General features: G+C 38.4%; 1 protein-coding gene across 1 annotated transcript; it reads right to left on the bottom strand.

Moving 5' to 3' along the window:
• Window positions 1-467: 467 nt before the first annotated feature.
• Window positions 468-27894, bottom strand: CENPH (centromere protein H). Its single transcript, XM_028089650.2, has 9 exons — window positions 27673-27894; window positions 16767-16822; window positions 9556-9604; window positions 9086-9160; window positions 6425-6481; window positions 5998-6061; window positions 5611-5662; window positions 3357-3520; window positions 468-650 (listed from the first exon to the last, which is right to left on the bottom strand). Exons 1-9 carry the CDS (start codon window positions 27804-27806, stop codon window positions 558-560), a joined length of 744 nt encoding a protein of 247 aa, XP_027945451.1. The 5' UTR covers window positions 27807-27894; the 3' UTR covers window positions 468-557.
• Window positions 27895-27998: the final 104 nt, after the last annotated feature.

The raw sequence follows: 27998 nt of genomic DNA, 5'->3' as shown, positions 1-27998 counted from the left end.
TATTTTAGTTGACTGACAAATGCACAAAAGTATTCCAAATAATGGGGGGTGGAGGGATGGGTTAAATGGGTGAAGGGTATTGAGGACACTTGTTGTGATTAGCACTGGGGTGTCATATGTAAGTGATGAATCACTAAATTCTACTGAAACACTGTATGTTAACTAACTGGAATTTAAATAAAAACTTGAAACAAGAAAGAAAGAAAGAGAGGGAGGGAGGGAGAGGAAAGAGAAATGAGAAAAGAAAAGAAAAAGAAAAAAAGAAGTATTCCAAGTAAGAGTTGGGACTGCCAGAAATGTTGCAGAAAAAATGTCCACATTCAATGGAAAGCCAGATTAGATGTCTTTCGGGGCCCTTGCAAGGCTAAGACTGTCAGATTGTTTTAGAGAATGCCAGTCACTTTAATTAACATAGTTGAAAGAACAAATTCCATGTTATAGTGTTAAGCTACAAAAACTTTGCAATATTAGTTCCAAAAACACTAAAAATTTTACTTTAAATTTGCTATTTAAATGACATATTAAAGACTGAAACAAAAAATAAAACAGAATTCTTATTAGATCATGGTGAGATTCTTCTCAAGCTGTAGAACGGTTTCCTTAAAGGCAGAATCCTCTGCCCAATTGGCTTTACTTCCTAAAATGAGGTTCTGTAATAAAAAAAGAACAAAAAATTTATGTTAAAGTTATAAGCACGTTTAAAAATATAACAAGATTTTTAAAAAATCCTTTCACTAATTGTTTTTTAAGATTTTATTTATTTATTTGAGAGAGAAAGCGAGAGAGCAAGCACAAGCAGGGGGGAGGAACAGAGGGAGAGGAAGAAGCAGGCTCCCCACTGAGCAGGGAGTCTTATATGGGGCAGACTAGATCCCGGCATGACCTGAGCCGAATGTAGACACTTAACCCATGGAGCCACCCAGGTGCCCCCATCTTTTACTAATCTTATCAAATATTTACCAAACTAGGTATGGGCATCTACTCTATGAAAAAATACATTCTTGGGGTACCTGGGTGGCTGAGTCAGTTAAGAGTCCATCTCTTGGTTTTGGCTCAGGTCCTGATCTTGCAGTATTGAGATCGAGCACCCCCCACACTCCACTCCCTAAGGGGAGGGTTTGCTGCTTCAGATTCTCTCTCCCTCTCCCTCTGCCCCCTCCTCCTACTTATGCACGTACTCTCTCTCTCTAATAAATGAATAAATAAAATCTATTAAAAAAAGAAAAAATACATTCTTGTATCCTCATTTCCACTTTCAGTAAGGGTTAAGCCTCCATCCCCATAATGCTAGGGACTATTTACAATGTTTACAACAATTTTTTTTTGGCTTCATCAGTTTTTGGAGACAGCTTTTACCTACTAGGGATGTTTGCAATGGTATTCTAGATTAAAGGAAAAAGACTGCAGCTGTGGTTCAGTCATTTTGCACTTCTACAGTGAAAAACAATTTAAGCATAAACTGTTATGCCCTATTTATTTTTATTTTTTTTAAGATTTTATTTATTTATTTGACAGAGAGAGACACAGCAGAGAGGGAACACAAGCAGAGGGAGTGGGAGAAGGAGAAGGAGACTCCCCGCTGAGCAAGGAGCCCAATGCGGGGCTCGATCCCAGGACCCTGGGATCATGACCTGAGCCAAAGGCAGACGCCTAACGACTGAACCACCCAGGAGCCCATGCCCTATTTATTTAAAAAGAAAAACTATGGCTCAATGATACCAAGTGACTAATTCAAATCCTGTTCAAATAGATTTTAGAATTTAAGTGTTATATTGTTATATATAAAAATATTTAAAAACTTGTCCTATACACGGAACATTCTTGCTACTGGGCTGGTGTATATAATATATAAATCCAATTAAATTTACAAGGGCAAGGGGGAAGTAAACATTCAAATATGACTGAACCCATTAGGGGCAGGAGCTCCAAATGTAGCCAAAGCTATGTTCTGCTTAGCAAAGCAATGATTTCATTAAATCAAAATTAACACTAAGAAGATATGAATAAAAGCTAAGAAAAACAAAATAATGCAAGTCTCAAAGCAGTAGGAAGGAACATGTGCCAAAGAAAATTAAAATGATCCTGTACTGGGGCTCCTGGGTGGCTCAGTCATTAAGCATCTGCCTTCAGCTCAGGTCATGATCCCAGGGTCCTGGGATCGAGCCCCGCATCAGGCTCCCTGCTCCACGGGAAGCCTGTTTCTCCCTCTCCCACTCCCCCTGCTTGTGTTTCCTCTCCTGCTGTGTCTCTGTCAAATAAATAAAAATCTTAAAAAAAAAAAAATGATCCTGTACTTACGATGCAATCCTCCACTGGAGGTTAGTCTAAGGGACTTCTTTATTCCTAATAGAGTAAAGCTCTGCTACTAAAAGGTAGGTTTAAGACCTGATGAAGAGGGGTGCCTAGGTGGCTCAGATGGTTAAACATCTAACTCTTGGTTTTGGCTCAGGTCATGATCTCAGGGTCATGAGATTGAACCCACGACAGCTCTATGCTCAGCGTGGAGTCTGCTTCAGATTCTTTCCCCCTACTTCTCCCTCCCCACTGCTTCTGTTCTCTGTCAAATGAATGAATGAATGAATGAATGAATGAATTAATTAATAAAATCTTAAAAAAAGACCCGAGGAAGAATTTCTTACGGTCAGATATAAGAACTCACATTCTACAAGGATATGCTTTACACATAATAATAAATATTTACTTTACACATAATGGGCAGTTTTAACTGTATATCTTCCTAATTGAAAACTGGTAATTTAAGTATTTCACCTCAACAGTTTGAGACATTTTATAATTCAAAAGAGAAATGAAAACCCTCCAGAATAAAGGAACACATAAAATTTAAGAGGTAATATGGTAATAACTACCGACATTTATTGAAAATTTACTTGGACCAGACATTATGCTAGACAGATTAACATGAATTATCTTCTTTATGTTTTACAACCTCTTTTTCTAAACAGGGAAACTGATGTTTAGAAAACTTAAATAATTTGCTCAAGGTTCGCAACTATTAAGTTGCAGTATAGTATAGATCGTAATTCTAGATTCTCCATCACCCCATCCATGTTTTCCCCTACCTCCCAAGTTTAAGTTCTAATGCTTTCCACCATTATACCTGTCTCCACAAAGCTAAAATCATTCCACTTATAAATGCCTAAGATCTAACCATAATGAAAAGTCAAAGCCTTAAACATTAAATAGATATAAATTCCAAATATAGGTAAACAGACTAATATTTAGTATTAAATTCATGATTTTTTCAGGATCAAAGCCTAACTGAAAGCAAATCTGAAAGTAACAGAACAAATCATTTTTAAAAAGTTCTTTACCTACTTTCCTTATATAAATATTACCTGAAACACATGTTGAATAACTGTCGTAATTTGTATCTCCATCTGCAGGTTTTGTTGTATGGTCTTTATCTTGTCTGAATTTTCCATATTGGCCAAATCATTTTTCTGTTTGTTCTTTTCAGTCTGTATTTCTAAAAGCTTACTTTCTGAAGCTTGTTTTAATTCTATTAGGTTAAAAAAAATACTATATTTAACAACTCCTACAAAAAAGAATCTGGAAAAACTGTGAAGTAGAACAGTTCCTGACTATATCAGTCATGAGAAAATGTTTAATAAGCATCATTTTAAGTTGCAGTTCCATTTTGACCTGAAAATGACTTTCGTGGTGAAAAATACCAGTATTTTAATTTTATCCTTAGCAATGTCCTGCATGAAATATGTTCAGGGTATGTACGTATGATAATGACAGCTGTCTACTTATGTTTGAAGTGTTAAAGAGGACTTACTCAGGGTTGCCAAAAGGAAGGCAGAAGATACATAAGGAAATACCTTTTCCTCCTTTATTTACAAAAATGACACATCAACAACATAAATTTTCAATAAGAGATTCTCTTCTCCAGGGATAAACACATCATCAACCATTTCCTATAGTTCCTGAAATGTTCTAAGAATTAAACTATTTGAAAACATAAATGGGTGTGTCCCAGGAGCTTGGTTCCTTGATATAAATGGATCAAAAACAGGTTGGAATGCGATGGAAAAACATTAAACATCCAAAGAGTGATTAGATCAGATGAGCGGAACTACTTCTGACCCTGAGATTACTTACAAACAGGCAAATCTGTGTAATATTTAAAAATAATAAATCATGCCTATACTATTAAATGAAAAAGGCAGTTTACAACATAGAATAAAATGAGGCCAATTTTATTAGATAAGAAATAAGCACCGAAGCCCTGCAGCTAAGGGTCTGACTTGATTTCTACCCAGGTCATGATCTCAGGGTTGTGAGATCAAACCCTGTGCCTGGCTCCACACTCAGCATGGAATCTGCTTGAGATTCTCTCTCTCCCTCGGCCCCTTCCCCTGCTCATGCTCACTCCTTCTCCCCCTCAAATAAAGAAAATAAATAAAATCTTTTTAAAAAAAAAAAAAAGGGGGATGCCTGGGTGGCTCAGTTGGTTAAGCGGCTGCCTTCGGCCCGGGTCATGATCCCAGGGTCCTGGGATCGAGTCCCACATCGGGCTCCTTGCTCAGCAGGGAGCCTGCTTCTCCCTCTCTCTCCCTCTGCTTGTGCTGTCTCTGTCAAATAAAATAAAATCTTTAAAAAAAAAATAAAAAAATAAAAAATAATTTAAAAAAAGGGTGGGGGCAGCTGGGTGGCTCAGTTAGATGGCCGCCTTCGGCTCTGGTCATGATCTCAGAGTGCCGGGATTGAACCCCACATTGGGCTCCCTGCTCAGCAAAGAGCCTGCTTCTCCCTTTGCCCCTCACCCCGCTTGTGCTTTCTTGCTCTCAGATCTCTCAAATAAATAAAAATCTTAAAAAAAAAAGCACTGAAGAGTGATTATCTCTTCATAGTAAATTATAAAATTTTACTTTCCCTAAGTATATTTTTGTTTCCAAATTCTACTGAAAATGTGTATTACTTAAAAAAAAATTTTCAATAATTTCAAAGCAAAAAGCTATCTCATGTTAAGTTAAAAAGCTGTAGAATCATATGTATCAAATGATAACTTAAAATTATGTATATATAAATATGTTTATATGGACATGGAAAAAGTACTGGAATGATTATGCCTAACTGTGGTCACACAGGAAGGAAGTATGGCTTTCACATTATACTTTTCTGTATCATTTGATTTTTTTCTCCCTGAGAATATATATATGTATATATATTTTTTAAGATTTTATTTATTTCTTTGACAGAGAGAGACACAGCGAGAGAGGGAACACAAGCAGGGGGAGTGGGAGAGGGAGAAGCAGGCTTCCCGCGGAGCAGGGAGCCTGATGTGGGGCTCGATCCCAGGACCCTGGGATCATGACCTGAGCCGAAGGCAGACGCTTGACTGAGCCACCCAGGCGTCCTCCCTGAGAATGTATTAATTTTGTGATTTAAAGTTCTAAAACAACAGAAATGAATCAAGTGAAAAACATTTTACATACTAATTTTAAAAATGCCATGTGTAAAATTTTAAGAAAATCTGAAAATTAAGAAATTTCTCAATGATTGAGACAACTGGCAATCTCCACTGTAAGTGAAAATGTTTTCTACAAAAAAAAAAAACAAAAACAAAAAAACTGTTCTACATACGTAATCTCTTCTTCCTAACATCAAGTAGTTTTTCCTCCAAATCCCAAGATTCCTGTTATTAAAAATAAAAAGATTAAGGCACATTACCTAAGAACAAACCTCTAACACATCACTGAATTTTATCTATTAGCCCATGTTTTCCAAACCTCCAGTTTTCAATCCCTTTATTTCCGTACCAAAAAAGAAAAAGGACAGTAGCTTAAATTTTAGTAATTAGCCACAATAGTCAGAAATAACTGAGTTATGAAAAAAAGAAAACTTAAGAACAGAGAATTCCAGTCATACCAGTAACCTATATAGTAATCCTATATAATCATACACAATACAGTTGCCAGCAACAAGTTACTGAAATCATGAGAATGCATAAGCAGCCCAATGTGCAGTTACCTGGTGTGATTTCATTATTAATTTGTTTAGCTTTAATACATGTTTCATGTTATCCATGAGCACACTGAAAAGGAATTAAAAAATGATTTGTTAACCTTAATTAAAAATAATAAATATCATTAATGAACAAATCAATTACTATGTATTTCCTTTCATGAAATTTACTTATACTTCAACAGAAAGTCAACTTTTAACAAAATAAACCTGGAAAAGTTTATATAAACTAAACTGTTTAAAATTAGAGGTGCGGGGCGCCTGGGTGGCTCAGTCGTTAAGTGTCACTTTTCTTATTCCCCAGATAAAGGTGGTTGGCACTGACAGCTAATTAAAAAAAATTCAGAAACCTAAAGTCATTATGCATATCTCCCTTCTTACTCTCAGCCTTAACAAATTCAGAAAAAAAGAAAAAAGAAAAAAACAAACATACCTAGTCTTGGGGTTAATTTTCTCCAGGTTTTTTTTAAGTGCAGCCGAAAGTTGCATCCTACAATGCAAGGAAAAAAGCTGGCATTATAAAACATGGATAACATTTGTGGTACATTGAAAAGAAAAAATGTATATATACAAGTTAAAGATGGATTTCCCTTTAAATGTAACCTAAACCATAAGTAGGTTTATAAACACTATTGTATGGGAAATACTTTGATAAATAAGTCACAGAAATGGAAAATAACAAGATGGAAAGGGCTATGCATGTGGTTGTGCACTGCCAGGCTGAGGGACCAGTGAGACTTGAAATCAGCCTGAGCTTTGCTCTCCAAGCCATCCACCTTGGTGCAGGGCTAGGAGGAAACATTAAGGCCCTACAGAGATCAGCACAGGCCTGACATGGAGTTAGGGCATACAAAGTCATACCTGAACGTAAACTTTAAAATATGCCTACATACAAACAAACTGCATAAATTACTTTTAAATCCAAATAGCTAATAAATAATAATGAAAAGGCAATCAACTTAGCAATATTAGAGTCATTTCTTCCTTTCTCTCACACACAAAAAAATTCAATTCATTAAAACAAATATCTCTTAATAGCTCTGAAATCATCTTAAAAATATGATCTAGGGACCTCACTGATATGAGGAATTCTTAATCTCAGGAAACAAACTGAGGGTTGCTGGAGTGGTGGGGGTGGGAGGGATGGGGTGGCTGGGTGATAGACATTGGGGAGGGTATGTGCTATGGTGAGCGCTGTGAATTGTGTAAGTCTGTTGAATCACAGATCTGTACCTCCGAAACAATACATTGTATGTTAAAAAAAAAAAAGAAAGAGAAAGAAGAAGATAGCAGGAGGGGAAGAATGAAGGTAGGCAAATCGGAGGGGGAGATGAACCATGAGAGACGATGGACTCTGAAAAACAAACTGAGGGTTCTAGGGGGAGGGAGGTGGGAGGATGGGTTAGCCTGGTGATGGGTATTAAAGAGGGCACGTTCTGCATGGAGTACTGGGTGTTATATGCAAACAATGAATCATGGAACACTACATCAAAAACTAATGATGTAATGTATGGTGATTAACATAACATAATAAAAAATATATATATATATGATCTAGGGCACCTGGCCGGCTCAGTCGGTAAAGCATGCAACACTTGATCTCAGGGTCATGAGTTCAAGCTCCCTGTAGGGCAAAGAGCTTACCTAAAATGAATTAATAAAAAATACATATAATCTATATAATGAGCCAACTTATGAGACTAGGGAAAAATGTTCACTACTGGGTGCCTGGGTAGCTCAGTTGGTTGGGCGACTGCCTTGGGCTCAGGTCATGATCCTGGAGTCCCAGGATCGAGTCCTGCGTCGGGCTCCCTGCTCAGCAGGGAGTCTGCTTCTCCCTCTGACCTTCCTCCCTCTCATGCTCTCTCTCTACCATTCTCTCTCTCTCTCAATAAATAAATAAAAATCTTAAAAAAAATGTTCACTAATAGAAGCAATTAAGAGGACTTTAACTACTTTTCAATTAAATGTGTAAGAAATTCATCTGGGAAGGCCAGAAACACAAGGAAGTAATTTTTAAAAATCATTCACTTAATTGAGATTATTAATTCAGATCACATAAGAGTTCCTGTTTGTCTTATTAACAACAGTATACAAATACCTACCACAAAGCTTTCTAGACATAGTAAGCATTCAAATATTTATTCAATGAATTTTAAAATACGGATGCAAAACCTATATTAAAAATATATTTAGGGGAGCCTGGCTGGCTCAATCAGTAGAGCATGAGACTCTTTATCTCAGGACTGTGAGTTCGGGTTCTGAGTTCAAGCCCCATATTGGAGTTTTACTTAAAAACAAAATCTTTAAAAATCAGGAAACAAACTGAGGGTTGCTGGAGTGGTGGGGGGTGGGAGGGATGGGGTGATAGACATTGGGAACGGTATGTGCTATGGTGAGTGCTATGAATTGTGTTAAGATTGATGAATCACAGACCTGTACCTCTGAAACAAATAATACATTATACGTTAAAAAAAAAAAAGAAGATAGTAGGAAGGGAAAAATGAAGGGGGCGAAATTGGAGGGGGAGACAAACCATGAGAGACTATGGACTCTGAGGAACAAACTGAGGGTTCTAGAGAGGAGGGGGTGGGCGGATGGGTTAGCCTGGTGATGGGTATTAAAGAGGGCACGTATTGAATGAAGCACTGGGTGTTATACGCAAACAATGAATCATGGAACATTACGTCAAAAACTAATGTAATGTATGGTGATTAACATAATAAAATAAAATTAAAAAATAAAAATATATACATATAGATATATTTAAACTTGATGACGATTCTTTTACTTGATTAATAGTTACTGTAGTAATTGAATCCATGTAATCCTTTGAAACACTGGATGGGATTTAAGCTCACCCTTCTATTTCCTTGATTGACATTTTATTAAGTCAAGCTTATGTAACTACTTCAAATGAAGGTATTAATGAATGACGTAACCTTTCTCTCAGAACTCAAAATCTGTGTAACCATTATCTAATGATCATATCACTTGATTAATCATTTAGACTAATTAAAATATTCCCTCCACCTCAAATCATACCCATTTTTCATTCAGTTCACAATGCTTATCCCTAGAATGTAAAAATTACCTGTCTAATGCAAGCTTTTTTATTTCAAAAGCAATTTTCACATCTTCAATTTCATTTTCCAGGTCTTCAATTTTACTATCAAAGAAGCATGAACAAAAAAAATTCAGCAATATCAGTATCAAAAAAATTCACTGAATATCAAAAAACATATAAAGTAAACCTTTGAAAAAAATAAAATGACCCTATCTACATAAAATTATTCTACAGGCTCCCCACACTGATGCATTCATAGATTTGGTAAACAGATGCCTCTGAGATATTCAACTAATTATCTGGTGAAGGGGAATGCCAAAAGTGCTAATGTGATCACTCAGGTACATGTTAAGTCCATTTCCCGTATCAACAACTTCTCAGTACATGCATAAAAAATTACTTGGAAAAATAAAGAAAAGGAAAATGAAGATAATGGTGTAAGATGGGTAATTATATCGAATCTTAGTAAATAACACAAAATTTAAAATATGACATACGCTTCAATTTGCTTATCTTGCATGATTTGTTCTGGAGTTTTTTCTTCATCTACAAATAAATAATTTTTTGAAGTTAGTAACAGTTTAGAAGAGTGTGGTCCAACAAAAATATAAGCCACAAATGCAAACCAAAAATTTAATTTTTTTTAGTGCAAGTGAAAATATTTCAGTATAATTTATTTTAACCCAATAGGTCTAAAATATTATCATTTCAACATGTAATTAATCTAAAATTACTAATGAAATATTTTATAATCTTTTCTTCTGTATTTTTCATTTATACTCCCTCTTGAAGACTAACCACATTTCAAGTGTTCAATTGTCACATGGAGCTAGTGGCTACCATACTGGACAGAGCAGTTTGAGAATAATGGAAAATAAAAAAGGAGTAAAATATTAACATGAGCAATGTAAAAAGATCATCTGTATGTCTATATGTTAGAAAAAAAACAGTTGGGGGTTCCTGGGTTGCTCAGTGTGTTAAGTGTCTGCCTTCGGCTCAGGTCATGACCTCAGGGTCCTGGGATCAAGTCCTGCATAGGGCTCCCTGCTCAGTGGGGAGTCTGCTTCTCCCTCTGCATCACCCCCATTCATGCACTTGCATCCTCTCTCTCTCTCACAGAAATAAATTTAAAAAAAAAAGAAAAAACAATGGGAAATTAAAAGGTAAAATTACAATATACAGTTTGTTTCAAAAACATGAAATACTTAAGGATAAATTTAACAAGATATGCATATGACCTCTACACTGAATATGTTCAAATACTGAAAAGATATATCATCTATAGGTATTAGAAGAATCAATATGGCTAATACAACAATTTCCCCCATATTGATCTATAGATCCCAATCAAATCCCAATCAAAATTGACTTTTTTTTTTCCTGTAGAAACAGGCTGATTTTAAAATGCATATAAAAACACAAAGGACCTAGAACAGTCAAAACAATTTTGATAAAGAAGAACAAAACTGGAAGTTACAGGAGTCGATATCAAGATTTACTATAAAGCTACAGTAGTCAAGATAGTGTGGCACTATTGGAAGCATAGATAAATACCTCAAGTGAACAGAGCAAAAAGCCCAGAAATAGACCCACACATATATACAATGGAGAAAGGAAAGTCTTTGGAACACACAGTGCTAGAAAAATTAGATTTCCATAGAGGGAAAAAATGAACCTTGATCTTTACCTCACACCATACACAAAAATTAACTCAAAAAGGATCACAGAACTGAATGTTAAACCTAAAACCGTAAACCCTGTAGAACAAAACAAAGAAAATCTTTGTGACCTTGGAGTGGTCCCAGACTTCTTAGGACTTAAAAGCATACACCACAAAAGAAAAAACCTGATAAAAATCACTTCTTCATATTAATGCCTTTGGTTCCTCAAAGATAGTTAAAAAACAAAGGCAAGTTGGGCACCTGGCTGGCTCTGTCAGTACAGCAGGCAACTCTTGTTATCAGGGTGGTGACTCTGAGCCCCATGTTGGATGTAGCGATTACTTAAAAATAAAAAGATCTTCAAAAAAACAAAAAAAACCCAAAAAACAAAGGAAGCAACAAAGTGGGAGAAAATACCTGCTGAATATATAAGTAGATACACAGATACCTACATATCTATAGATATATACTTAACATCTATATATATATACCTGTAACCTATATATATAGATAGAGACCTGAAAAAATAACTACATTTGTAAACGAAGAACCCAAATTCAGTAAGAATAACAATCCAATTAAAAAAATAGGCAGGGCGCCTGGGTGGCTCAGTTGGTTGAGCGACTGCCTTCGGCTCGGGTCATGATCCTGGAGTCCCGGGATCGTGTCCCGCAACGAGTCCCGCATCGGGCTTCCCGATCGGCGGGGAGTCTGCTTCTCCCTCTGACCCTCTTCCCTCTCGTGCTCTCTCTCTCTTTCTCTCTCAAATAAATAAATAAAATCTTTAAAAACAAATAGGCAAAGATTTTAACACTTCATAAGAGATTTACAGATCTACTTCATAAACGTAGATATATTAATTGCCAATTACCACATGAAAAGATACTCAATATCATTAGTTATCAGGGAAATGTACACTAAAACCACATGAGATACCACTACATACTTATTAGAATGGCTAAAATTCTATTAAATTCAGTGTTAAATTCTATTTTTTATTTTTTTGTTACTTTTCTGCTTTTTAATTAAAAAAAAAAAAAGCCTTAACAGTTGATGGGAGGTGAGGATGTTGCAGCCACCAACACAGCCCATTCTTGGAAGAACCTCTGTTACCTACGGTAGGAGAAACCTGGAGCTGCAATTAAAAGGGGACACAAGACGAAAGGGGATTTTTCCTTCGGAGGGGAGGAAACTTGCTTCGTTCACCGCCGAATGTCGGGGGCCTAGCACAATGCTGGCCACTTCACTGGCGTTCGAGAAAACCTCGAGCTGGCCAGTGCCGTACTCGCAAGACGCTGTGGAACACGGACGGGCGCGGGAGCCTTTCCTTTCAGATCAGGCAGCGACAACCCAGGTCGGCCGGTCCCCGACAGCACAGCGCCCTCGCCCTAAGCTCACCCACCTTGGGCCACGAGGAAACCACGAGCCGGGAGCGCGGACCAGAGATGACGGGGAGGTTTGGGGGAGCAAAGCTACGCCTGCTGACAGGCTTTAAACTCCAGTCAACAGTATCAAATTTTAAAGATGATGCTGAGTATGTGGAAATCTCATGCTTCTAGGAAGAATGTACCAGAATGGTATAATCATTTTTCTCATTTTTTTGTAAAGATTATTCATTTATTTGAGACAGAGAGAGAGAGAGAGAGAATGCACACAAGCCAGGGAGGGAGGAGCAGAAGGAAAGGGAGAAGCAGACTCTCTGCTGAGCAGGGAGCCTGATGTGGGGCTCAATCCCAGGATTTTGAGATCATGACCTGAACGGAGGCAGATGCCTAACCAACTAAGCCACCCAGGCACCCTGGTGTAAACATTTTAGATGTCTGGCAGTTTCTTAAAATGTTAAACATATAGAGGTACCTGGGTGGCTCAGTCGGTTGGGCATCCGACTGTTGATTTCAACTCAGGTCTTGATCTCAGGGCTGTGAGTTCAAGCCCTGCATTGGGCTCCACACTGGGCATGATATTAAAAAAAAAAAAAGTTAAACATGGTTGCCACATGAGCACACAATCTCACTTTTAGGTATTTAACCAAAAGAAATGAAAAGAAGTATCTACAAAAAGACACGTAGAAATGACAAATGTCCATAGCAGCTTTATTCATAATGGGAAAAAACTGCAAACAATTCAAATGGCCATCAACAGGTGAATGGGTAAACAAAACTTGGTAGAGTCATCATGAAACATACCCTACAATAAAAGAGGAAAATTTACTGAAACAACATGGATGAATCATAAAATTATGCTGTGCAAAAGCAGCCATACATATTGGGAGTAACTACTATCAGGTATTGGGTTTCTCTTTAGGGTGATGAAAATGTTCTGGAATTGGATATTGGTAATGATTGCACAATGTTGTGAATATACTAAAACCTACCTAACTGCACATTTTAAAATGAATTTTATGTTATATGAATTAAATCTCCATTAAAAGAAAGTTGTCATATACACACACATAAATACATATCATATAATGCTGTTTACATCACATTGTAGAACAGTGCTGTCCAAGAGAAATTTCTGTGATGGTAGAAATGTTTAATATCTCTGCTGTCCAAAAGGGTAGTCACTAGACACATGTGGCTACTGAGCATTTGATATGTAACTAGTGCAACTAAAGAACTGAATTTTAAATATAATTTTAATTAATTTAACTTTACAAGGCCACATGTAGCTAATGGCTACAGCACTGGACAGCCCAACTCTAGAAGGCAAATCTATAATAACATAAATTATAATGGTGGGTGCCGGGGTAAGTATAGGACTGACTGTGAAGTAGAACAGGGGAGGTATAACAGAAATATTCTATCTTGACTGTAGTGGTGGTTACACTGATATATATATGTATATATATTTGTCAAAACTCAACAAACTGTATGCTGAAAATGGATGCACTTACTATTTTTTTTTAAGATTTTATTTATTTATTTGATAGAGAGAGAATGAGAGATAGAGAGCACGGGAGGGAAGATGGTCAGAGGGAGAAGCAGACTCCCTGCTGAGCAGGGAGCCCGATGCGGGACTCGATCCTGGGACTCCAGGATCATGACCTGAGCCGAAGGCAGTCGCTTAACCAACTGAGCCACCCAGGCGCCCGGATGCACTTACTGTTAAAAAAAATCCTTCAACCAATAAAGTAACATATTCTTTTAATGGTAAAATAATTAATTTTAGATAAATATCTTTTTTCAAAGACTACAACCTCACTTCCTGCCCTAAAGCTGTAATCTCCTTTAGTTGTAGAAACTCTACAGTGTGCACTATTAAGCCTACTCAAGTGTTCAGAAGTCATAATCCCTTAAAAGAAAAATTATATATAGATGGAAAACAAGGACTCTATTGAGAAGCTGGACTACTTCTTAACACTTGGACTTTACTCTCATGTCATCTTCTCGAAGACACCATCTTTGATCACAGTATCTAGAGTAGCCCCTCCTTATGACACCATTATTTCCTTCATCACACTTAACCATACTTCATAGTTATCTTGCAATGTTTCTTTCCTTACCTGTTTTGCTACACAGAATTTAAGCTCTACTGGGGCAAATTCTGCTTCTTCAACACTATGTCTCCATGCCTAGTTAGATGTCCCTAGTGGGGACATATTGAATACTTAAAAATGATTTGAATGAATGCAGGAATACACAGAGATAATTTTTCAATGGCCCAAATTCTGAATAGCTTTCCCCCTACAGGCTGTCCTCTAAAAAGATACATTATCTTTTTTTTTATTACGTGGGCTCTCATGGTAACAAAAGAATTTAGCCATATCCTACCTTCATTAAACATCACTAGTTTAATACAAGGAGCATGGGCTTCAGAAATGAGAAGATCATTAATGCATCCAGGGGAAGGGAAATGACTTACCGGTAATTTTTTTTTTTTTTTTTTTTTAGTTTTAATTTATTTGAGAAAGAAAGAGAGAACACAAGCAGGAGGAGGGGCAAAGGGAGAGGGAGAAGCAGGCTCCCCACAGAGCAGGGAGCCCGATGTGGGGCTCAATCCCAGCACCCTGGGATCATGACTTGAGCCAAAGGCAGAGGCTCAACTGACTGGGCTACCCAGGTGCCCCCATATTGGTTGTTATTGATGGTAACATTATTGATATAATGGAAGGTCATGGCTTTGGAGGCAAGAAGACCTGTTTCACAACCCAGTTTCAAAAATTACTAGTTATGGGGTGCCTGAGTGGCTCAGTTAGTTAAGCGTCTGCCTTCGGCTCAGGTCATGATCCCAGGGTCCTGGGATCAAGTCCCGCATCGGGCTCCTTGCTCAGCAGGGAGCCTGCTTCTCCCTCTGCCTCTCTCTCTGTCTCTTATGAATAAATAAACAAAATCTTTTAAAAAAAAATTACTAGTTATACCAAGCAGAAAAGCAGCCAGGGGGCCCATTTCATAGTCCTATTTTTTTGTTGTTGTTTTGCATAAAAAGACTTTAGAAAGCCTGGACTATCAGATGGACAACATACTAGAACTGCCTTTGGATCTATGGCCTTATAAAAGAATCTGAGCAGAGTCTGAAAAGTTCCTAAGTTAAACATGTATTCAGGTGAAGTGACTAAGTCATCTCTGTGGCCCCTCAGGTTTTCCACAATTCTTGATTCAACCTAAAGTATTACTTGGTATTATTCTTTAAGCCTATTTCACAGAGAAAGAAAGACTCACCAAAACCTATCTTTGTAATCCAAAGGCTTACAAATTAGGTTGTAATAATGGTTATTACTTTAGGAGAGCTAAACCATTATATTAGTACTCTCTTGCTCAAGATGTCTAGATTTTAAAAGATAAATTTACATTTTTTCAGGAATGACTGGGTGGCTCAGTCCGTTAAGCGTCTGCCTTCAGCTCAGGTTATGATCCCAGGTTCCCGGATTGAGCCCTGCATCAGGCTTCTTGCTCAGTGGGGAGTCTGCTTGTCCCTCTCCCTCTGCCCCTCCCCCTCCCCCTGCTTGTGGAATGTGTCTCTCTCTCTCTAATAAATAAAATCTTTTTTTTTTAAAGATTATTTATTTATTTATTTGAGAGAGAGAGAGAGCATGAGCTGGGGGAGGGGGAGAGGGAGAGGCAAACTCCCCACTGAGCAAGGAGCCCAATTTGGGGCTCAATCCCAGGACCCTGGGATCATGACCCAAGCTGAAGGCAGACGCTTAACCGACTGAGCCACCCAGGTGTCCCAAATCTTTTTTTTTTTTTAAGATTTTATTCATTTATTTGAGAGACAGACAGAGATAGTGAGGGAAAGCACAACTGGGGAGGAGAGGGAGAAGCAGACTCCCGCTGAGGAGGGAGCCTGACATGGGGCTTGATCCCAGGACTCTGAGACCATGACATGAGCTGAAGACAGATGTTTAACCGACTGAGCCACCCAGGTGATGCTCAAAAAAATAAAATCTTTTAAAAAAATGTAAATTTTTTCAGTGTTTAAAATCAAAATTATCATTCATATCTTTAAGCTGATCTCCCTTCTGCCTCTCATTCCTATCTTCCAGTGTTTCTCAGAGTATAGATTTTAGATTACTTGCTTAACAATCATCTGATCCACTAATTTAATCTCCAAGTTGTTCATGATCAAGTCCTATGATTCCTTCCCACAGAAATTTCCCAATTCTCTGATCAACAGAACTTAACTTCTTGCATTATTATTTAGTTTTGTTAATCTGTTTCCTGAATTCCTAACAAGTTCCTGAGGGACAGGGCAATTGTGTTTTCTTTCTTTTTTTTTTTTAAAGATTTTATTTATTTATTCATGAAAGACAGAGAGAGAGAGAGAGAGAGGCAGGGGGAGAAGCAGGCTCCCAAGGAGCAGGGAGCCCGATGCGGGACTTGATCCCAGGACCCTGGGATCACCACCTGAGCCGAAGGCAGACACTTAACCATCTGAGCCACCCAGGCGCCCGCAATTGTGTTTTTTGCCTTCTTATATAGTATAGTACCACATTATGCTGACACTCCCATTCCCTAAATAAATTTTTGTAAAGTTGATTTTCTTTTCTCTAGAATACTGTTCATCACCAAGCTCACAAAATCTTATTTGAAAATGAAAATACTTACTTGCATCAACTACTGATTTATATTCCAAGAGTTGTTGTTTTGTCTGTGCTCTTAGCCTGAAAGCATAAAGAAAAGAGAGTCTTTTTTTAAATTAAATAAACTCTACCCCCAACATGGGACTCAAACTCAAAACCCCGAGATCAAGAATTGCATGCTCTACTGACTGAGCCAGGCAGGTGCCCCAGAAAGTCATATATTTATAGAGGTTTTACTCATTACTATATTACCAACTCACCTTTTTCAGAAGTTTATGCAATAAAATGAGTGTAAGTAAACTCAGCAATAAGTCTTCTAGTTTGGCCTGATTTATTTAAAGTGGGTGTAAAGAGAGTTCTTAGTTGAAGATGGGGTTGTAGGAAAAACTATGTCCTCCTCCATGGAACACACCAAATTACACCTATTAATTGAACAATTCTTCCTGAAAAACTAAGGGCTGACTGAACAGCTACTGAATAACCAAAAATAGAACAAAAGAGAACAGGAAGAGAGATGGAGACATGCCACAGTTAAAAGAGTAACTAGCATATACAGCCACAGCTCCAGTCAGCCAGCTAAAGTCACCAACCACACACAGTCTGCACAGAGGACACCATACACAAGACCACCCCTTCAAGTTTAGGAGAAGTAGCTCTTTACCTTTCTATAGAAACAAACACAAAAACTCAAGCAAAATGGGGAGACAGAGGAATATGCTCCAAAAGAAAGAACAAGGGGGAAAAAAAAAAACACCTCAGAAAAAGAACTAAATGAAACAGAAATAAACAATAAGCCTGAAAAAAAATTTAAAGTAATGGTCAAAATGGCACCTGGTGGCTCAGTTAGTTAAGCGTCTGCCTTCGGCTCAGGTCATGATGCCAGGGTCCTGGGATCGAGCCCCACGTCAGGCTCCCTGCTCAGCAGGAGCCTGCTTCTCCCTCTCCTCCCCGACTGTGATCTCTCTCACTATCTCTCTCAAATAAATAAAATAAATAAAATCTTTAAAAAACAAAAAATAAAGTAATAGTCATAAAGATACTCACTGGGCTGAAGAAAAGAGTGGATGAACTCAGTGATACCTTCAATAACAAGACAGAAGATATTAAAAGAAACCAATCAAGAGGAATTGAAGTTGAAGAATGCAATAACTGAAAAAAAAAACATACTGTAGGAAATCAACAGCAGATTAAAGGATCAGAAGGATATATCAGTGATCTAGAAGAGAGGGTAATGGAAAGCATACAAGCAGAAGAGCACAAAGAGAAAAAAAGCTCCAAAAATGTAAATAGATTAAGAAATCTTTTGGACAATATCAAGCAAACATTTACATTATTGGGATTCCAGAAGAAGAGAAAGGTGTAGAAAAGTTATGTGAAGAAATAAGTGAAAACTCTCCTAACCTAGGGAAGGAAATAGATCTCCAAGTCCAAGAAGCACAGAGAGTTCCAAACCAGATGAACCCAAGGAGCTCCAGACCATGGCACACAATAATTAAAATGTCAAAGGTTAAAAATAAAAATAAAGACAGATTTTAAAAGCAGCAAGAGAAAAACAAAAAGTACTTAGAAGGGAAAACATGAAGCTATCAGCTGATTTTTCAGCAGAAACTTTGCAGGCCAGGGCAACCCTGTTCACTCCTGTGAGCTTTTTCTGTATCCTTGCTTAATAAACTTCTGTTGCTTTACTCACAAGAAAAAAAAAAAACTTTGCAGGAGAGAAAGGAGTGGCATTATATATTCAAAGTGCTGAAAGGAAAAACTAACCAAGTACCTGCAAGGTATTCATATTTGAGGAGAGAGTTTCCTAGACAAACAAATGATAAAGAAGTTGATACCGCTAAACCAGTGCTATAAAAGTAAACTGTGGAGAGGTCAGTAAAAAGGGAAGAGAAGGGGGAAAAGATTTTTTCTTTTACTGTTTTTGTTTTGCTTTTTTTAGAATGTGTTTCTTTTCTTCAGCCCAGTGAGTATCTTTATGACTATTACTTTATTTTTTGTTTTTTAAAGATTTTATTTATTTTATTTATTTGAGAGAGATAGTGAGAGAGATCACAGTCGGGGAGGAGAGGGAGAAGCAGGCTCCTGCTGAGCAGGGAGCCTGACGTGGGGCTCGATCCCAGGACCCTGTGTTTGAAGTTAGATGACCAGAAAAGTAATATGGACTGTTATTCATTTGGATATTATATATGAACCTCATGGTAACCACAAACCGAAAACCTATGGGAGATACATAAAAAATAGAAAGAAGCCAAACAAAACACTATATTCACCGGTCACAAAGAAAGAGAGCAAGAGAAGAAAGAGAGCAAGGAAGGTGTTTTGTAGAAGAACTAAGTAACACAACCAGAAAATAAATTTTAAGAATGGCACTAGGTACACACTTATCAATAATTACTTTAAATGTAAATAGCCTAAATACTCCTATCAAAAGACATAGAATAACAGAATGGATAAAAAAACAAGACCCATCTATATGCTGCCTACAATAGACTCACCTCAGACATAAAGACACGTACAGACTTAAAGTGAAGGAATGGGAAAACATTCACCATGAAAATGGAAGCCCCCCCCACCAAAAAAAGAAGCCTAGGTAGCAATAGTTATATCAGACAAAAGAGACTTTAAAATAAAGACTATAACAAGAGACAAAGAAGGGCATCACATAATGAGAAAGTAATCAATCCAAAAAGAGAATATAACAACTGTAAATATCTATGCACCCAACACTGGAGCACCTAAATACATAAGTCACCATTAACAGACAAAATGAGAGAAACTGATGCTAATATAATAATAGTAGGGGGACTTTACAATACACTTACATCAATGGATAGATCATCCTGACAGAAAATCAATAAGGAAATAATGTCTTTGAAAGACACATTTGACTAGATGGACATAACAACATACACAGAACATTCCATCCAAAAACAATAGAATAAACATTCTTTTTCAAGTGCATGGGTAACATACTCCACAGTAGATCACATATTAGGTTATAAAACAAGTCTCAATAAATTTAAGAGTCAAATCATATGAATTTTTTTTTTTTTACTACAATGGTATGAAACTAGAAACAAATCACAAGAAAAAAAAACTGGAGGGGGGCTTGGGTGGCTCACTTTGTTAAGTGACTGACTACCTTTGGCTCAGGTCATGATCCCAGTGTCCTGGGATCAAGCCCCGCATGGGGCTCCCTGCTTAGCAGGAAGCCTGCTTCTCCCTCTCCCACTCCTCCTGCTTGTGTTCCCTCTCTCGCTGTCTCTCTCTCTGTCAATTAAATAAATAAAATCTTAAAAAAAATTTTTTTAAGGAAAAAAAACTGGAGAAAATACAAACACATAGACATTAAACAACATGATACTAAACAGCCAATGGGTCAATGAAGCAATCAAAGAAGAAATGAAAAAATAGGGGTGCCTGGGTGGCTCAGTCGGCTAAGTGTCTGCCTTCAGCTTAGGTCATGATTCCTGAGTCCCAGGATCAAGACCCGCATTGGGCTCCCTGCTCAGCAGGGAGTCTGCTTCTCCCTCTACTTGTGTGCTCTCTCTAATAAATAAAATCTTTAAAAAATATATTAAAATTAAAAATAAAAGGAATAAAAAAATACATGGAGACAAATGAAAATGAAAACACAATGGTCCAAAATCTTTGGGATACAGCAAAAGCAGTTCTAGGAGGGAAGTATAGAGCAATACAGATCTACCTGAAGAAGCAAGAAAAAACTCAAATAAACAATCTAAACTTACACCTAAAAGGAACTACAAAAAGAAGAACAAAATCCAAGGTGAATAGAAGAAAGGAAGTAATACAGATCAAAGCAGAAATAAATGACATACAGACTGAAAAAAGAAAAAAAAGGAAAAAATATCAGTGAAACCAAGAACTGGTTCTTTGAAAAGATAAACAAAATTGATAAACCCTTAGCCAGACTCATCAAGAAAAAAAGAGAAAGGACCCAAATAAATAAAATCAGAATCAAGAGAAGTAACAACTGAAATCAAGAAATACAAAGGATTATAAGAGCATACTATGAAAAATTATATGCCAACAAACTGGACAATCTAACAGAAATAGCTAATTCTTCAAAACACACAATCTTACAAAACTGAACCAGGAATAAATAAAAAAGTCTTAATAGACCAATTACAATAAGAAAACTGAATTGGTAATCAAAAAAACTACCAAAAAGGGATGCCTGGGTTGTGAGTTGGTTAAGTGTCCAACTCTTGGTTCCAGCTCCAGTCCTGATCTCAGGGTTGTGAGATCAAGCTCTGCACTCAGCATGGAGTCAGCTTGAGATCCTCTCTCCCTCTGCCCCTCCCACTCATGCTCTCTCTCTTTCTCAAATAAATAAATCTTAAAAAAAAAACCTACCAAATGTTCCAGGACCATATGGATTCACAGATGAATTCTACCAGACATTTAAAGAAGAGTTAATACCTATTCTCAAAGTAGTCAAAAAACAAACAAACAAACAAACAAAACAGAAGAGAAAGGAAAACTTCCAAATACATTCTACGAGGCCACACTACCCAGATACCAAAACCAGACAAAGACACAACAAAAAAAGAAAAATTACAGGCCAATATATCCCTGGTGAATATAGATGCAAAAATCCTCAACAAAATATTAGCAAACTGTATACAACACATTAAAAAAATCATTCACCATGATCACATGGGATTTATTCTAGGGATGCAAGGGTAGGTCAATATTTGTGAATCAATCAACGTCATATACCACACCGACAAAACAAAGGAAAAAATCATATGACCATCTCAATAGAAGCAAAAAAAGCATTTAACAAGATTCAACATTCATTCACAATAAAAACTCTCAACAAAATGGGGTTAGAGGGAATATACCTCAACATAATAAAGGTCTTCTACAAAAAACCCACAGCTAACATCACACTCAGTGGTGAAAAACTGAGAGCTTTCCCTCTAAGGTCAGTAACAAGACAAGGATGTCCATTCTCACCACCTTTTAAAAAATTAATTAATTAATTTGAGAGAGAGAGAGAGAGAACAAGAATGAGCTGGAGGGGCAGATGGAGAGGGAGAGAGAATCTCAAGCAGATTCTGGACCCAGTGTGGAGCCTGACACAAGGCTCAATCTCATGACCCTGAGATCATGACCTGAGCCCAAACCAAGGGTTGGATGCTTAACCAACTGGGGCGCCTGGGTGGCTCAGACATTAAGCATCTGCCTTCGGCTCAGGTCATGATCCCAGGGTCCTGGGATCGAGCCCCACGTCGGGCTCCCTGCTCAGCGGGAAGCCTGCTCCTCTCTCTCCCACTACCCCTGCTTGTGTTCCTTCTCTCACTGTGTCTTTCTCTGTCAAATAAATAAAATCTTAAAAAAAAAAACAAAACCAACTGAGTCACCCAAGCACCCCCACCCTCACCACTTTTATTCAACATAGTACTGAAAGTCCTCTCCACAGCAATCAGACAAGAAAAAGAAAAAAGAGGCATCCATTTTGGTAGGGAAGTTAAACTGTCACAGACAGCATGATACTATACACAGAAAATCCTGAAGACTCAACCAAAAACCATACTAGAATAAATGAATTCAGTAAAGTGGCAGTATACAGAAAACACAGAAATCAGTAGCATTTCTATATGCTAACAACAAAGTCACAGAAAGAGAAATTTTAAAAACAACACCATTTATAATTGCACCAAAAACAATAAAATACCTAGGAATAAACTTGACCAAAGAGGTGAAAAACCTGTACTCTGAAAACTATAAAACACTGATGAAAGAAATTGAAGATGACACTAACAAATGGAAAGACAGTCCACGTTCATGGATTAAAAGAATAATGCCAAAATGTCCATATTACCCAAAGCAATTTACGGTTTCAAAGCAATCCCTACCAAAATACCAACATCATTTTTCACTACACTACAACAATCAATACTAATATTTGTATGGGGGGCGGGCAGTGCCTGGGTGGCTCAGTTAGTTAAGCATCTGACTTCGGCTCAGGTCATGATCCCAGAGTCCTGGGATGGAGCCCTGCTTCGGGCTCCCTGCTCAGCGGGGAGTCGGTTTCTCCTGCTCCCTGTCTCCCTCCTCCCTCCCCACTTGTACTCTCTCATGCTCTCTCTCTCTCAAATAAATAAATAAAATTTTAAAATAAAATAAAATTTTTATGGAACCGTAGAAGATCCCAAATAGCCAAAGCAATCCTCAGAATGAAGAATGAACCTGGAGCTATCACGATTCCATATTTCAAGATATACTACAAAGCTGTAGAGATCAAAACAGTATGGTACTGGCACAAAAATAGACAAATGGATTAATGGAACAGAATAGAGACCCCAGAAATAAACGCATATTTATATGGTCAATTAATCTATGATAAAGGAAGCAAGAATATACAATGAGGAAGAGACAGTCTTTTCAATAAATGGTTCTGGGAAAAACTGAACAGCCACATGTAGAAGAATGAAATTGGACTACTTTCTAACAACATACATGAAACTAAACTCAAAATGGATTAAAGACCTAAACAGGAGGCGAAACCATAAAAATTCTAGAAGAGAAGATAGGCAGTAATTTCTCTGACATTGGCCATAGCAAAATTTTTCTAGATATGTCTCCTGAGGCAAGAAAAACAAAAGCAAAAATAAATTATTGGGACTACAACAAAATAAGTTTTTGCATAGCAAAGGAAACCATCAACAAAATGAAAAGGCAACCTACTTAATAGAAGATCTCTGCAAATCATTTATTTTATAAGGGTTAATATCAAAAATATATAAAGAACTTAAACAACTCAACACCAAAAGAAAAAACAAACAGCCTGATTAAGAAATGGGCAGGTGACCTGAATAGACATTTTCCCAAAGAAGACATACAGATGGGGCGTCTGGGTGGCTTAGTCTTTAAGCGTCTGCCTTTGGCTCAGGTCGTGATCCCAGGGTCCTGGGATCAATCCCCGCATCCGGCTCCCTGCTCTGCGGGAAGCCTGCTTCTCCCACTCCCCCTGCTTGTGTTCCCTCTCTTGCTGTCTCTGTCAAATAAATAAAATCTTAAAAATAAATAAATAAATAAGAAGACATACAGATGGCCAACAGACACATGAAAAGATGCAGTTCAACATGACTAATGATCAGGGAAATGCAAATCATAACCACAATGAGATATCACTCACATCTGTCAGAATGGCTAAAATAAAAAAGACAAAAATACAACAAGTGCTCGCGAGGATGGGGAGAAAAAGGGTACCCTCCTGCATTGCTGGTGGGAATGTAAATTAGTACAGCCACTGTGGAAGAGAGTATGGAGATTCCTCAGAAAATCAGAAGTAGAAATACCATATGACCCAATAATTTCACTATTTGAAATTTACCCAGGGAACGCAAAAACACTAAGTCGAAAAGATATATGTATCCCTGTTTACCACAGCATTACTTACAATAACCAAGACATGCAACCTAAATATCCATCAGTAGATGAATGGATAAGGAAAATGTGGCATATACGCTATGGAATATTTACAACCATAAAATATGAGATTGTGCCATTTGAGACAACACAATGGACCTAGAAGGTATTATGTTAAGTGAAATAAATCAGAGACAAATACCATATGATTTCACACATAAATGGAATCTAAAAAAAATGAATAAACAAAAGGCATAATCAAAACTATAAATACAGGGGCGCCTGGGTGGCTCAGTCGTTAAGCGTCTGCCTTCAGCTCAGGTCATGGTCCCAGGGTCCTGGGATCAATCCCCGCATCCAGCTTCCCTGCTCAGCAGAAGCCTGCTTCTCCCTCCCCCACTCTCCCTGTTTGTGTTCCCTCTCTTGCTGTGTCTGTCAAATAAATAAATAAAATCTTAAAGAAAAAACTATAAATACAGAGAACAAACTGATGGTTGTCAGAGAGGGGGGTTGGGCAAAACCGGTGAAGGGGAGAGGCAGGTATAGGCCTCCAGTTATGGAATGACTAAGTCACCAGAATAAAAAGCAGAGCATATGAGTGAAGTAAGTCAATCAGAAGAAAGAAAAAGTCAATCAGAGAAAGACAGGTATGATATGACCTCACTGATATGAGGAATTCTTAATCTCAGGAAACAAACTGAGGGGTGCTGGAGTGGTGGGGGGTGGGAGGGATGGGGTGGCTGGGTGATGGACACTGGGGAGGGTATATGCTATGGTGAGCGCTGTGAATTGTGCAAGACTGATGAATCACAGATCTGTACCTCTGAAACAAATAATGCAATATATGTTAAGAAAAAAAAAAGATAGCAGGAGGGGAAGAATGAAGGGGGGGAATCAGAGGGGGAGACGAACCATGAGAGACAATGGACTCTGAAAAACAAACTAAGGGTTCTAGAGGGGAGGCAGGTAGGGGGATGGGTTAGCCTGGTGATGGGGATTAAAGAGGGCACGTTCTGCGTGGAGCACTGGGTGTTATGCACAAGTAATGAATCATGGAACACTACATCAAAAACTAATGATGTAATGTATGGTGATTAACATAACAATAAAAATTTAAAGAAAAAAAGCAGAGCATAAGGAATACAGTCAGTGATATTGTAATAGTTATGTAATGGGAGAGGTGGTAAGCTATACTTATGGGGAACATAGCATAATACATAAACTTTTCTTTTTTTTTTTAAAGATTTTATTTATTTATTTGAGAGAGAGAATGAGAGATAGAGAGCACGGGAGGGAAGAGGGTCTGAGGGAGAAGCAGACTCCCTGCTTGGCAGGGAGCCCGATGTGGGACTCGATCCCGGGACTCCAGGATCATGACCTGAGCCGAAGGCAGTTGCTTAACCAACTGAACCACCCAGGCGCCCAAACTTTTCTTTTTTTTTTTTTAAGATTTTATTTATTTGTTTGACAGCGAGCACAAGCAAGGGGAGTGGCAGGCAGAGAGAGAAGCAGATTCCCTGCTGAGCAAGGAGCCCGAAGCAGGACTCGATTCCAGGACCCTGGAATCATGACCTGAGCTGAAGGAAGATGCTTAACCGACTGAGCCACCCAGGCGCCCCTAAACTTTTCAAATCAGTAAGTTGTACACCTGAAACTAATGTAACATTGTGTCAACTATGCTCAAATCTTATGGGGCACTTGGCTGGCTCAGTTTGGGTTGTGAGTTGGAGCCTCACACCGGGTGTAGAAATTGCTTAAAAATAAAAATCTCTTGGGGCGCCTGGGTGGCTCAGTTGTTAAGCATCTGCCTTCTGCTCAGGTCATGATCTCAGGGTCCTGGGATTGAGCCCCCGCATCGGGCTCTTTGCTCTGAGGGAAGCCTGCTTCTCCCTCTCCCACTCCCCCTGCTTGTGTTCCCTCTCTCGCTGTGTCTGTCAAATAATAAAATCTTAAAAAAATAAAATAAAAATATCTTTAAAAAAGGGGGGCCTCAGAGGAAGATGCAAAATGGACTCCAGTGGGAAAATAGCAACTACTGGGAAAAGTTAAAATTCTGATTTTCAAATTATATGCCACACTCAAGAAATATGGGCTACACAAGGAAGAAATACATCAAAATGGTGAAAACCGCATTTTAACGTATTAAAAAGTTTGTAACATTCCTAGGAGACAGAAAAATAACAAATATACTAACTCTTGGATAGATAATTCATATAGTTTCTTGGTTGTCCTAAGATTGTACTTAATTGAAAATCATACATAAAATAAGTAGAAAAGCTATGGGTAAAATACTAACTTACAAGAGGTTGGACATTTACATGGTAGTTTCATAATTCTGAAACTGCTCTGTGATTTTGAGACCAAGTAGCTAAGTGACATTAGAAGGATTTTTAAACCTCCATGGTTTAAGCTGCTTATGTTTAAAATTCCAAATGAAAAGAATTTCTTACAGATTAAGAAATTAGGCTAGCATTTTAAAACACACTGTAAGGGACGCCTGGGTGGCTCAGGTCATGATCCCAGCGTCCTGGGATTGAGCCCTACATAAAACTCCCTGCTCAGTGGGTAGTAGTCTGCTTCTCCCTCTGCCTGCCATTCCCCTTGCTGGTGTGCTCTTTCTCTCTCTCCGTCAAATAAATAAATAAATAATTAAAAAACACACCACACTGTAAGAACAGCTCTCTTAGCTGAGATAAAAAAGGTGATCCCATATCTTTATTATTTCAGAATTTTATGTTATAGGTAGGAGGGAATTTTTAAAGTGAGACTGTGAGGCTTATTAGCCAAGACCTTTCAAAGTAGTGGTAAAGCTAAAATACAGGGGAGGGAGAAAAAAAATCCCCTTACTATGATTTAGAATAACCCCCTGTACAGGACCAAACAAGTATTTTAGGCTTTGTGATTCGTACGGCCTCTACTGTAGCTACTCAACACAGACCCTGCCGCAGGAAAGTTGTGTTTCAATAAACCTTTCCTTAAGGGCACTGAAATTTGAATTTCATATAATTTTCACGTGTTACTAAATATCCCTCCAGGAATTTTTTTTGTCCCAACCACTTAAAGACATAAAAACTATTCTTAGCTTGAGGGGCCACACCAAAAGCCACACCAGGCTTAGTGGAAAAGTACAAACATCACCCTCTTGGTAGGAAATATAACAAATGAAGCTTCTGGATTGAAAAGGGGTCGTAACCATAAAATAAAGAGGCAGGACGTTTTTTTATGTAGCTAAGGCCTTAGATGCACCCCACAACCCGTTTGAATATCGGGGCCGCAGGGCTTGAGTAGATGAGAAAAGGAGGGGAAATTACAGCTCCGAAGGGCCCGGGGCACTGCAACTCTATTAAGAAGATGTAACTCTCCTCTTTTTCGAACATGAAAGGGCTTAAGGAGCTAAACTGAATGACGCATGACCCAGCTATTAAGCAACCAAGTCAGAATTCGAAGCCTTCGGGACCCTGACAACAAAGGGCGGGGCTCTGGGCCACGACGCCCGTTTGGATCCGGCCGAGCCGGCCAGAGGGAACAACCTGAGCAGCAGGGTCAAGCGGTCCTCGGGACGCGCCGTCTGGGCGCCGGCGACCTGTGGTGACCCGCCTTCCCCGCCTCCCGCTCCGGAGTCCGCGGGCTCGGCGACCGCTTGCTCTCCGGGTTGCTTCTCCATTCTGACTGGCGCGAAGAGGAATCGCCTGGGACGGAAAGAGGCAGCCTCAGGACCCGATTTTCCCGCCACTAAATTGACGCCCGGAAAAGGCCGGAGAACCACCGCTCTCCGTCCCGCCCCTTCCGCCCTACGGTCCCACCCCTTCCGTCCCGTTCTCTGGTTGCCGTGGTTACTCCTTTTCACTCTTATTCC

Source organism: Eumetopias jubatus, unplaced genomic scaffold (assembly GCF_037043125.1).
Source record: "Eumetopias jubatus isolate StellerSeaLion01/CBP00866 unplaced genomic scaffold, mEumJub1_p1.0 scaffold_5, whole genome shotgun sequence".
NCBI lineage: Eukaryota > Metazoa > Chordata > Mammalia > Carnivora > Otariidae > Eumetopias > Eumetopias jubatus.
This window is presented reverse-complemented; position numbering and strand designations above follow the sequence as displayed.